Genomic DNA, 13,162 nt, shown 5'->3' on the forward strand with positions numbered 1-13,162 from the left:
TTAAAAATATATATATAATTGATAGTGGCTTGTTTTTTTTCCATTTGTATTGCTCAATAAGCACTAGTGGCATTTTCCAAAGATGGATTATCCCTGTACCTGCCCCAGGGTATTTTGAATAAAACAAACCCCCTTCTTTCTTTTCAAGCAATTGTTTGACAAGAGATCCAGTGCTTTCTAGAATGGACATTTGACCATGGAAGGTCAAAATTTTCTGCACTGAAGCTCCAGTTGTCTCAGCTGGGAATGCTCTGGAGTCTGTATGAGCTCCCTGTGCCATCCTCACCATTCCTGGTGAATGCTGTTCCTGGTGAGATGGAGCCATGGTGGCCTGGACCTTCTTCACCACAGAGAAGGTGCCTGAAGTCCCAGAGGGAGGCAGGCTGATGTCCAATCTCTGTGCATGCAGCAGTTCATTATGCAACTATCATGAGCAGAAATCCTCTCTCCTGAAATGGGAATTATTAATCTTTAATTTCATGGCCACAAATGTATTAGCAGTTTTGAGATGTTCATGCTCTTAAACATGGTGCTAAAAATGTATCGGCCTGGCTATGGAGTGATTTGGGGGATTTTTTGCCCTTTATAAAGGTGTGTAAGAAGAACATGGGGAAATTGAAGGATGTCCATGACTGTAGCTGAGCAGCTGAAGCAGAGCAGTCAGGATTAACTTGGTGCAGGTGAGGAGGATGTGAGCCTTAATGCCTTCTGCTCCATGGAAACAGCCTTCCATTGCCTTGGTGGTGGGAGAGGGAAAACGTGAATGCCATGGAAACATCTCTGCTTCACTAGGAAAATGCAGTGCTGGTTTTTTGATTTTACTCCTAGGTGTGTGCAGTGGGTCATCCCACAGCAGCAACTAAACATTTTGTTTCAGTGTTAGGAGAGAAATCACAATAGAGACTCACTTATGTCTTTTCTTAATTTCCTTGATGCAGTGACACACAAACTGATCCTTGCTGTCTAGGACCAGAGCTTCACTATGTCTCAATGAATAGAATTTTAGTACTGGACATGTTTTGGGGTCAACATCTCCCCTCTGTAAAAAGCAGTGTATTTTAGTGCATGCCCATTAGCCAAAGCTGGGTTTGTGTGCTTTAACTAATGAGAATTCTCTGCCTTCTCTGTTTTAGGAAGTGTCATCCTCATGAAGATGTCTTTTCATGCCCACCATGCATCCAGTCTTGCTGGCGTGGAACCAGGAAGGATAGCACACTTTGTTTCCTGCTAGCTCTGCTCAGCCTGGGCTGCTGGCACATCTTCAGCACTGCTCAGGGTGTGGCAAGGGTACCTTCCTGGGGCAGGAGCCCTCCTGGGGCACACTCAGAGCAGTTGGAGGTGCAGTGGTGTAAAGTGAAGCCCGTGACAGCTTGAGGGGTTGCGTGGGCCTTTATCAGCCAGAACCTCTCTGAGCGCAAACACAAAAATGTTGTTGACAGACAACTTTCATAAATTGCTTTGTTGAGTGTCAGCTTCACTTTACAGCACATTGTCACATGCCAGTGCTGACACTTGTGGCAGAACTTGCTGGAGCAGTATGGCATGCTTGTAGCTTTTTCTGCATTTCATTCCTAGGAAAATCCTTGTGGTCCAAGCTGGAGCCATTTTATCAGGTTTTGTCCTTGATGCATAGGTCAGAGGGGATGTTTTGCACAGCACATATAGCCAGAACCATGCCAATCACAATTAAAAATGAGTGCTTTAAATGTACTCATATTTCTGTGATGTATTTTCTGCTGCTTCTAATGCTCGAAATCTTTTACAGCAGCATCTGTTACTCAGAGAGCAAAAGTTTGCTGCAGCCTTATCAGAGTTAACAGTAGCTATGGGCCAGGTTGAACAAAAACATCCTTCTTTTTTATAATTTACTTTTCTGTGCTAGGTGTTTCCCCAAAGCCATGCCATCATAGCAAGGAAATTTGTCCTGCTAGTATCCCTAGCCAGACAAGGGTTGTGGTCACTATAATGTTAAACTGAGTGACAAAGCTTCCTAAATGGTTGCTGAATGAGAGGCTGAAGAAAGAAAAAAAAGAAATATCACTCATCAAGGCTTCAACACCAAGAAAGAAGAGCAAGAAGCCATGAAGAGACTGTAGGAACTTCAAAGTAAGGAAAAAAAGCTCTCTGTGGATTCCCTTTTTTCCTGAAAATTGGGAAGCAGCAGATGGCTAATCAACAAAACCCACATCACCTCCTTGAGATAAGGCCTGAGGACAGAGCTTGCAAGGAACTAGTGTTAAAAAAGGTGCATGAAGCTCTACATGGTATCTACAAGCTGTGGATCCTCTGGATTTTCCCAGGCATCTGGAGATATTGGGGCTCCTGGAGCCAAGCAGCTCACAGGCAGCAGCTGGTGCAGGTGGACACTGTGCAGCTGGGATGTGCAGCCTCACTGTTTTTTGGGTATCTGATGTCAGGAGTCCCTGCATTACACCACAAGATGACTTTTGCAGCTTCCTAGAGGTCAGGAAAAAGCCCAGTACTTCCTCAGGACTTTTATTGTGGTTTGTGCTACCATGTGTGGCTCATGGTTAAGAAGGGAGCAATGATTTGGCCAAAGACTATTAACAGGGCAAGAGCCCAGTGGGGGAAGTGGCGAGTCCCACAGTGGAAAATTAGCACATAGTAGGACTGGGTCTGCTGTTGCCCACAGCTTTCTGGGGCTTAGGCAAAGGGTATCCTGCACATTGGGCCACAGCAATTTTTAGTGTCTCATGCTGGAGCTGCTCTAGATGACATCAATGCCCTTGGCAAGCTGCCCATGGCTGGGTCCAGGACAGGCTTGTGGTATCAAGGTGTCTGGGGATGTTCTATTCTGTGCTGGGTGCTGGGCTTTCCCTCCACTAGGGCAGCTGGAAAAGCTGTGGCTCAGTGCCTAAACCATGGCCTGGTGAGTGGTGATAGTTCAGGAACCTGATAGCTCAATATATTGGCCTTGAGTCTCCATTTGAGCATACTTGTCTCCAGTGATCCTTTATTTTGAGGTGCTCCCTAGTGTATGAGGGAGCTGAAATATAGACAGTGAATGACATCAGATGGGGCTGGCAGTGTGCTCCCAAGCTGAACATGTGTGTGACCTTGCTCCAGTGCTGTGGGGCTGCAGGCAGCAGTCAGTCACTCTGACATGACGTGTAGCACGGGGGGCTGCCTGCTGCAGGTGCAGCACTGGGCAGCAGAGCCATGGAGCCATGGCAAGAGGCTCTTTATTTCAAGGCTTCAGCTTTTCCAAAACACAAAAGGACATGCTTGAAATTCATTCCTTCACACTTATCCTGGGAGTCTTCCACAATCTTGGGATTTGGCTGTCTCTGCTGCCATTCAGAGCTGCTCACCGAGCCCTGACGCGCCCCAGCACCGCCCTGTGGCTGGGGAGGGAGGCACTGGGGCAGAAGTGGCTTTGCAGGAGCACCATGGCCAGCCTGGCACAGCCCTGGCACTCCCAGCAGCAGCTGTGCCTGTGTGGCTGCCAGCCAGCTGAGCCTTGGCCAGGATGGCACAGGAGCCCCCACAGTTAAGGTGTATTTAAGGTGTTTGCTATGAGCAACGCAAATGCCCACCCAGCCTGGAACCACAAGGCTTTAGGCTGGTTCCCTGTGTATGAAGAACTGTTCTGTCCCCTCTCCAAGCCCTTGGGGGATTGCTTTTTCCTTGGATCTGTGCCCATGGTGGAGCAGCAAGGCTTCCCAGCTCCCTGAGCCAGGGCAGTGCCTGTTTCTGTCACAGCAGCTCCATCACTGCTGCTGCTCATGCCTGCTGAGAGCAGAGGCTGGAGTTGGTGTGTGATCTTGATGGGGCACCAGCCCACACTGCCCTGCTGCAGTCCCACCAGCAGGAAGGGTTCACTGCTCACCCAACCCACAGGCAGAGAAAGTGTCAGGCAGGAAGAGCCTTGCCAGCCCCCTCTAAAGCCCTGGTTGCTGCAGGTGGGCTCAGCACTGGGCATCCCTCACCCCACTGCCTCCCTCCTGGCCTTTCCCCATTGGGAATTTGTTATTTCTGAAGTGCTGCTCCAGCTTCTGCAGCAAGACTTGTGCCCATGCCCATATCCAGGCTGCTGCAGCATCTCAGGGGCCTCAGACCATCCCTGAGGTAAGGCTGGGGATTGGAGGGGTTTGCAGCCTCTGCTTTGAACACGTGTGGTATGTGTGGACCCAGAACATTGGGCAATGCTGCTAGCAAGAAATGTCCTCACCTTGGCACAACTGAACAGGCACAACCACCCATGTCCCTCTATTGCTGCTCCCTCCTAGGCACACCCCATCCCCACATCCCTCTTTCCATTGCTAAAATCCTGTTACCCTCTCAAACAGCACATGCCTTACCATTTCCATTTGACAGCAAGATTTCAGCAGCATTTCTTGATCTGTTTCATATTTTAAAGCATGCAGCCATCCCTCCTGCCCTTTATCTCCTAACTCTACCCTAATAAATATGATCGCTTCATCGTGTGAGACCTGAAAACCCATTTCTGAAATTCCCTTGGCAACTAATACAGTAAAACAAGCCTATAAATATAAATAATTATGATAAAAAGGTATGAAATGCCAGTCTTGGGTCAAACATACTCATGGAGCAACATTAGCAACAAATAACTAGGCAGGGTTTGAATGTAGATGGAAAATAAAGAGTAGCTACTTCATTGCCAATAACTGTCAGGCTCCTAATTTGGGCAGGCTATATTTTACTGATAGCAGAGCAAACAGAATCATAATGCACCTCTGCTTTTCCTGCTTTGTGAAAAATCCCATTCATTCCCAGGGAAGCAAGGATGTTAAAAACAGTGGTGTGAACGTGAGGTGAAAGGATAAGACAGAAAGCACAGTCACAGGATGCAATTCCCATGTGTTTGTTGCACATCATATGCTAAGTTCAATTTTCCAAAAGCTTTGTTTTATTTTTAAAGGTAACATCTTTATTATTATTATTATTATTATATTTATTAGTTATTATTATTATTATTATTATGCAGAGATGAGATTTTTCCCCCTTTGATCACAGAGCAAACAGTTTGCTTTTGAAAATGTTAATGGAGTCCAGATTTAAAACATTTTTTCTTCACTTTTTTTTTGTTGTTGTTGTTGTTGTTTTTTAAAACGTTGCAACAGGCAGGATCTGGGTTTCGATTTCCTCGTCCTACACAAAGAAAGATTCTGGAGTTCACACTCCAAGCCACTACTGGTAGGTCCTGCCTTGCTCAGCTGTCATCGTCTCAGTGTGGTTTCGCCAGGTGGGGTGGGTAGGTGGGTGGGAGGGGAGGAGTTGGAAGGAGGGAGGGTATTTGTCAGCTATGTCGAGTCTTGGTTAACAACTTTGCCTCCATTCATGGTTGGTGTCCCTGAACTTTTCCTTGAGCGTCCTTGTTTTTCTCCAATTTCATGCAGCGATGGCTCTCTGTACATGCACACTGCAAACAGAAGAGACACCTGTTAACAGCCCTGAAGTCACAGACATTCCTGACCATAACAATTGTTTCTTTATGTATGATGCTGAATTCCAGCCCCATTACAAACACACACGTACCCACACTTACAAAACCTCTGTTGCCCCAGCAGCAGATCATGTTACCAAGCAGGATCTGTTTACCTGCCCTTGCTGTCACTTGCTCCGGTCTCTGTATTCTTTCAGAAGCAGGGAGAAACAGCAGATTGACTGCTCACAGATAAAGCTTTCTAGGTTTTATGTGCTTTGCAGTTTTTTCATGTTATATCCATATATATAAAATAAATATTCACAGAACCATGTGCTACCTTGAGATGCTGATTATCATCTAACAACAGGTCCAAGAATGACCTGCTTCCCAGCCTTTGACCTGCAACAAAAGCCCTTGATAGACCTGAATCAAAACTACAGCTGCATCTGAGCCATGCAAGCCTTCTGGGTGTTGAGCTGTGCATCTGAAGTGGTGACTCAAGCCCATTTGGCTCCATCAGCCAAGAGCCGAGGTCTGCTCTCGGCACTTCCTATTTATTCCTCTGTAAATCAAGCCAGGCAGCCAAGGTCAGGGCTGTGAGCAGACACAGAGGATGAGTTCAGTGACAGCAAGTCAGGAGCTGTCCCAGCTTTCTGTGGTTGTCTGGCAGCACCTGAGAACAGGGTGGCTGGAGGGCACCTTCTCTCCAGACCCTGGCTATGCCGTGTGTGTCCTATAAAAATGTGCTTGCTGGAGCCCAGACAGCAGGAGAAGGCAATGTCTGCCCAAGGCATGGCTCACCCCACATCCTGGGCAGGACAAAGCATTTACCCAGCTCACCACGTGGACTGAGTCCTCACAGATGTCCTTGTGCCATGTGAGGTGTGCCAGAGCAGGGGCATGGGCTGCTCACACCGAGGAAACCAACTCTGATGAGCTCACTGCAAATGTGGCAGGGTGCAAATGTGATTGCAAGAGTGAGGTGTCTCAAGGGCAGGCACAGTGGAGTTGAGAACATAAGGCAGGTCCAGACTGCAAATGTCATGTCCAGATCTTTGCAAAAAATTAGGAAATGAAGAAATGATTGTGTACTGCTTCATTTTCTGAAAGTGTCACATCACAAACAATGGCACAGAGTTCCAACACAGGATAGAGCCTATCAGGGTTTGATTCTGGGTAATCAACAAGGACAAAACTTTAAAAATTATCTGAAGAAATGAAAAGAAACACCCCATGTATGAAAAAACAATGTAAGTGCTTGCATCTATAATCTCTCTTGATTTGAAAATAAATCCCAGCAATTAGAGGCAGGCTGAAAATGACATTATTGCTCTGCACTTTTACTCCTGACTAGATAAACAGTTACAGCACTGTGCAACAATACAGGACAGAGATAAAGTGCAGTCAACTGTGTATTAATAGGAGGGATATTGAATTGAATATATAAGCAGTGAAAAAATATTTCTTTTCTCATGGAGTAGTTTTCATGCAAGGCTCTCAAAGCAGTTTAAACACATAGACACACTGGGCCTTCCAGCAAGGCTGAAAGGAGATACTGCTCTGAAAACTGTTATTACTGCTGGAACCATCTTTTTCATGAAAATTTGAAAAAAAGAGAAAATGAAGGAGTTGTCCCATGGGTCTGGGTCAGGATGAGCTCTGTTAGGACTGCCCATGAGGTCCAGACAATGGATGCTGTCTCCATGCTGCAAGGAAAATGTGTAGCATGGCAGCAACAGATGGAAAAGGGATCTCACATCTCCTTTCACTCCTAAGCTGCCCCTACACGTTGGAGAGTGTCACTCAACAACCTAGTGATGGTGAATTTGCTTGCTGTTGCAAAGTACCCAATAAAGTCCTAAAGAAAGTATGAAATGGTTAACAACTGAGGAAAACCTGTGCCCTTGTGATTTCTTACCCTGAGTTGCAGAGCCTTTTGTACACTGAGGGTGTGCATCACTTCTGTGACTCACTCTCAGATGTGAGGTTTGCCCAGCAGAATTCTGTATTTGTGCTAGTGTTGTCCCAGTGCCCCTGACATTTCATACACGAAGTTTTGTCTCAAGTGCACTATTGCCTTCATCCTGACCTCTCTGGTCCCAAGCTGGAGCTGGAGGCATCTCCATGAGTTCTTCCCCTAGACACCTGCATGTACCAAGCTCATCTCACCCCCACCCATCCCAAACAACCCATAAGGCTGGGCCAGATGCTTAACCACAAGGACTGAATGGATGAATGCTGCAGCAGCACCATGGCATGCTGCCTCTCCTCAACTCCCTGCCTCTCACCATGGCCTTTGGGCAAAAACCTTGAGCTGCTAACAAGGTCCACAGAGAAAAGAATACAAACCAGGCTACAGAAGTAAACAACATTTGCAGCTACAAATGAAGGAAACCCTGTACCTGGCAAGCAAATAGGGCAGGAATTCTAAGTTTATCTTCCAGTCTAGTGCATGATATGAGTACTGATGTAGGGCATGGCTGGAGACTCACATTGAAAAGTTGTCAAAGCCTCTGTATGAGACAGGCTGTGCCAACAGCCCATGCCAGAAAATCTGTAGCAGTATAGGACAAGCATATTTTCAGTATTTAGATACACCTACAGGATCAGTGTATGCAGTACTTACATGGCATCATGCACAAGAGATGCCTGGATATTCTCCTACTCAAGAGGCCTGTGTACATGTGTTGTGGCCATGGCTCAGCAGGGGCTGTAAACCCCCACAGAGACACACAGGTGTGTACACCTACATCTGCACAGGCACAGGGCTTCAAGGACAGCCCAACATGTTGTGCAACAGAGGCTCCTGGACTGCAGCTTGTTCCTCTTTGTAGTGAGGAAGTCTGAGCGTGACTCACGCAGGGAGATGTTAGTCACAGACTGGGGAGGGGGTGTGTGCAAATGGACTGTTGTGAGTGCCCAGACCTTCCAGCTTTGAGAGTACATCTTTGGGGTCCAGGACTGGCAGCACTCCCTGGCAGGTCTCTTTGGGATCCCTCTCTGTGTGTGTGTGTGTGTAGACACAGTTTGCTGTCACCTGAACCGAGGTAAAGCAGCAGCATCAGTGTGACAGTCATGCCTGGACGCCTGGGAGGTCTGCTGGTGCACACAGCACAAGGAGCTTTGGAAGCATGAGCAATTCAGCTAGAACAAGAGTTCCCTCCCTGCTTTGCCTTGCTTCTCCCACCCACCCACACCCACACACCAAGCCAAATACAGCCCTTAATGTCTGGAAACCAAGCTAATGCTTCGGAGTTTCAATAAAATAATCAGCTCCTATGCCCCAGATTCCAATCAACACATCCATATTCATGCTTTAATTGGAAAGTGCTGTTAGCTTGATCTGCTGAAGAGCTGCAAGCATTAATGGAAGGGAGTGAACACAGTGGAGATGTGCCCATGTCTGGTTCTTGTGGCTTTCGATTCCCTGCTCCCCTGCAAAGCAGCAGTGCCTGCCACTCACAGGCACAAGGGAAAATTTGCACAAAGAACAAACTCACCAATTAGGAAGGAGACTGAGGGTACAAGTGAGGAGGAAGGGGGTGGCAGGGACCATAATTCCTGAAGGCAAAGGCGTGGAAGGGGCTGCCTATCACCCAGAAACAGCTCAAAATCTTGCCCACATGCTGGCACAGGATCCCACTCTCATTTCTGCTTCCTAGACACGGCACTGGCACACCACCCACATGATGACACTGAAATCACCCTGGGCATCAGGGACTGCCTGAGTTTGGGAAGCATCATTTTGTGTCCTGACCCTAGCATTTCTCACTTGGCATCACTGCAAGTTCTGGAGGTTCAGGGGATGCAACAAACTCCATTTCCTTTCTCTAGATCTCTAGAATATGGCAAAAAGCTTATTAAGCACATTAAATATTTCCCATCTATCCATCTCCACTCTGTGTCTTTCATTGCCCCAGACTCTTGCCAGTCAGGAGGAACCAAAAATTTTCTAAGCTGCTGTTCAGCAGGTGGGCAGCCCTGCAGGATCACCATGTGCCTGATGTGCCTGGCTGGATCTGGGCAAGGCTGGAAGCATGTCCTCTAGTAGCAGCACAGAGAATGCTCCTTGCCTTGACAGATACCACAGCTCTGTGTGCTGGTATCAGCCTGAGTGCCTGTATTCACCAATGCTTTGGTGCAGGGAGTTAATTGCCTGAGCAGCAGCACTCAGGGCACCAGGGAGTGAGTGATTAGGTACCCTTGTTTTCTGCCTCTAATTACCATGTTCTAAATCCCAGCAGATGCATTTCAGAGGCTTGTGAGCTTGTGTCTATCTGGTGGTAAAATGTGAAGGATGCTGCTAGGTAGAATCACACTGTGTTCAGATAAGAAAGGCAGCACAGAATGGCAAAAAGCCAAGCAAAATCATGGTTAAAATACATCATGTTTGCCATCTAATTAGATGATCAAGAGTCTGATAGATAACAAGTGAGTTAGTGTGGGATAGAAAACATACCAAACCTTGCCCACCTGGAAGACAGACCCAAGAGAGGAGCTGTGTTAGTGAAGACTCACAGAGTGTGGAGACTTTGAGATTTGATTTTTTAAGAATACTTTTTAGGATGTTGGGAAAGTGACATTTTGCATGGGCAGGTAGTAATAGGACAAGGGAGAATATTTTTAAACTGAAAAAGGAGAGATTTGGGTTAGACATTAGGAAGAAATTCTTCTCTGTGAGGGCAATGAGGCACTGGCACAGGTTGCCCAGAGAAGCTGTAGATGCTCCATCCCTGGAAGTGTCTAAGGTAAGGCTGGATGAGGTCCTGAACAGCCTGATCTGGGGAGGGTGACATCCCTCTCCATGGCAAGGGTTGGGATTAGATGCTGTTTAAGATTCCTCCCAACCCAAGACTTCCTATGACTCTGTGCTTTATGTGTTAAGGTGACCTTAAGCATTTTGTGAAGCATTTTCACAAAACCTACTGCATTTTCCTAGTTAACAGTGTCTCGTACTTTACAACATCTGAGGACTCTGCCTTAACAAAACTTGGATGTTATTTCCCTGAGGAATGACACTGGGAAAGATCTGGCTGCTTGGATACTCATCAGTGATAATAAATGGATCCAGACTAGTCATTAACAGATCACCTTTGTATCTGAGACATGTTCACATCATGAGGTCTGAAGTGCCATAAATTCAGAGTTAAGGGCTGCTCTGCTGATTTGGAGGAATTTTCTGCTTCTGTGGCCAGATTTGCCACCCTAAATGTTTTCTAGTTTGGGCTAGGAGAGAGAAGAAACATAACTCTTTGGGAGAGTTACATTTGAAAATTATATCTTCAAGGAGAAGGCAATACAAATAACAGAGCACATCCACAGTAAGCAACTGATAATATTCCTATTTAAATGACTGGAAAGATCTCACTTTGAGACAGATTTGGATATTTAGAAGAACAAAAGGCACTGTGGATGGTAGGGTTGTACCAGCACTAATCATTACAGACACTTAAAGAGACGAAATTTCTCTAAAAGATTGCTTTGTCCAAGTGACAATTATATTCAAGCTCATTTCTTGTGCAGTCTAGTTCAATCTTGATGTCTTCCCTTTAGGGCTCACTTAGCTAGAATAATCAGTGATCAGAAATAAAAATATCAAAAGAAAAGTGTTGCATATGTGTGTTTTGAAGCAAAACTGGCAGCACACAGAACATCAACTGCTGCCAGGCTGTTTGCCTTGGCTTTGCCTGTGCACAGATGGGAGAGGAACTTAACATCTCCCCTGTTATTACTTACCAAGTTTTTTGTGCTTTCATATTGATTAAGCTTAATCTTATTTCCAAAAACAAACAAATCCTACCTACACTAAACCAAAAAAAACCTCCTACCGACCAAAAATCAAAACTTTTCCAGTTGGTATCTACTGAATTTTGTACAAAATATCTCCAGCATACTGCCAGTCTACGTGAGTCAAAGCACTCTGAATGTTTAGCACAGCAGAAGCTGTAGCTGATAAAAGCCATAGATAACACACATCCATACACAGATACCATTGTGTATGTATGCATATATGCTCCTGTGAGTACTTAGAAATTATCTCTGAGGATATTTCTTATTTATGTATTAGTTTGCCATCCATTTGCTATTTCAAGGAGACTTCTGAATTCAGAGAGCAGAATGAAGCAACAAGAATCAAATGAGCTTGAGGAGAAATCTGGGCTTTTTTCTGTTTCCCTTCCCTGTGAATGCTCTCTCCACTAAACTGCTGCAGAGTTTTTCTGCATATCAGAAACAACTGGGTAGTTTCATCTCAGAGATAACTGCCACTGAATGGTAGGTGAAGTGATGCCTAGCAATGGATGTGGCACCTCTCCTTCCCAGGGGGAGCAGAACCCTCCATGCACACATTCCTGTGTCAGCCATCATGTGGCAGAGCTACTGCTGGTGGTGGTACCCAGCAACAGGAACCCTGGGGGTGTGACTGTGGATGGAAGTTGTGTCCAGAATAAGCAGCAAAGCCCACGCACTGGGGCAAGCCACAGCATTCTGCAGAACCGACACGCAAATGCAGCAGGAGAGTGCTTTGAGTATTTCCTTGGAGTCATAACAAAGAGAAAGAAACTGTTCTAACAGGGCAGGAATTGCCCCTTCTCTGTAACATCTCTGCTTGCAAGCTCTGCTCACTTTGAGGATGCGCTGCAGAGAAGTCACGAGGAGATGAGCGGTTTTACTCCAGCCCTCCCCGCAAGCCTCTGTACCTACAATGAATCTGGGCTGGGAACAGAGCCCTCCGTCTGGAGTCACAGCCCAGACACTGAATGCTTCGGGAAGCTGACACGTGCCTTGGCTTGGGAGGCTGCCAGCTCTTTGATGCAGCAGTGCTCACAAAGCCTGACTGCAAAGCATGTGGAGGAGGGAGAAGTGGAGGAGCCCTTAATTTGGCTGCCAACTTGCAAAGCGCTCACTCGCTCGGGAGGCTGTGTGACAGCTGGGATTGAAGCAAGTGTGGGAGGATGCAACTGCGGGAAAGGGAAGCTCTCGGGCTGGGCTGGGCTATTCAAAATGAAAGCACAGTGGCATTTGCTGAAATGAGATCTCTGCTGTGGGTCAGGCAGCTCTGTTAAGGCAAGGCTTTCCACGAGGAGAGCCACAGGAATGGCCTAGTTTAATGCATGCAGAAGGGAACTATTGAGCTGTTCAGCAGACACCATGCATGAGAGATTAAAAAAGAAGCCTGGATTCAAAGGATCCCACTGATCAGTGTCAATACCCAGCCAGGCAGCAAAGGAACACCTGGAGGAGGTGGAAACCCAGTTCTGAAAGTTGGTGCTTGTAAAAGACTCTCCTCATGGTCAAGGCAAGAGAGAAGCTGGTGACCAACCTCATGCCTGAAGCAGATGCTGTTTCTTAGCAAAACACAAGGGCTTAGGGTACCAATCCTACTAATGCCTCAGATAAACAACAGAAGGCTCCTGGCTGCAGAGAAGCTGTTGAAAATAAGCACAGGACAAGCAGCTCCAGGCCATTCTCTGCACTTTCAACATTTCCATTTCATGTGCAAAGGCCACAGATACTCTGGGAATGCTGCACTGAATTTCTCTCGTGCTTTTCCTCCCATTCACAACTGCCTGCCCCTGAGCTGGGAAGCTTTTAAAAAGGTCACTGCTGTGTGGAGTGAGCTGTGGCCTCTGCCATTTGTGAGTGGTACCTGTTAGGAGAGCATCAGTTCAAACCTTCTCCCACAGCTAACACGGGATAGTGAGAGGGAGCACAGAGCTGTGCAGCCAAGGCCAGCTCCAGGCTACTGTGTCC

The 13,162-nt window shown here is 46.6% G+C and overlaps 1 protein-coding gene across 6 annotated transcripts in view; it reads right to left on the reverse strand.

The window, feature by feature from the left end:
* Positions 1-4,895: 4,895 nt before the first annotated feature.
* FGF12 (fibroblast growth factor 12) overlaps positions 4,896-13,162 on the reverse strand; it is a 234,912-nt gene continuing 226,645 nt past the window's right edge. For 5 of the 6 annotated variants that reach the window (XM_079315470.1, XM_079315467.1, XM_079315468.1 and 2 more), the window contains one exon: positions 4,898-5,404. In XM_079315470.1, the coding sequence (XP_079171596.1) occupies positions 5,286-5,404 (119 nt within the window). In that variant the 3' untranslated portion in view covers positions 4,898-5,285. Of the gene's footprint in view, positions 5,405-13,162 lie in introns of all 6 variants that reach the window. The other variant, XM_079315466.1, reaches the window with a different exon arrangement.

The sequence above is a fragment of the Erithacus rubecula genome, assembly GCF_903797595.1.
Source record: "Erithacus rubecula genome assembly, chromosome: 11".
In the NCBI taxonomy this organism is placed as follows: domain Eukaryota; kingdom Metazoa; phylum Chordata; class Aves; order Passeriformes; family Muscicapidae; genus Erithacus; species Erithacus rubecula.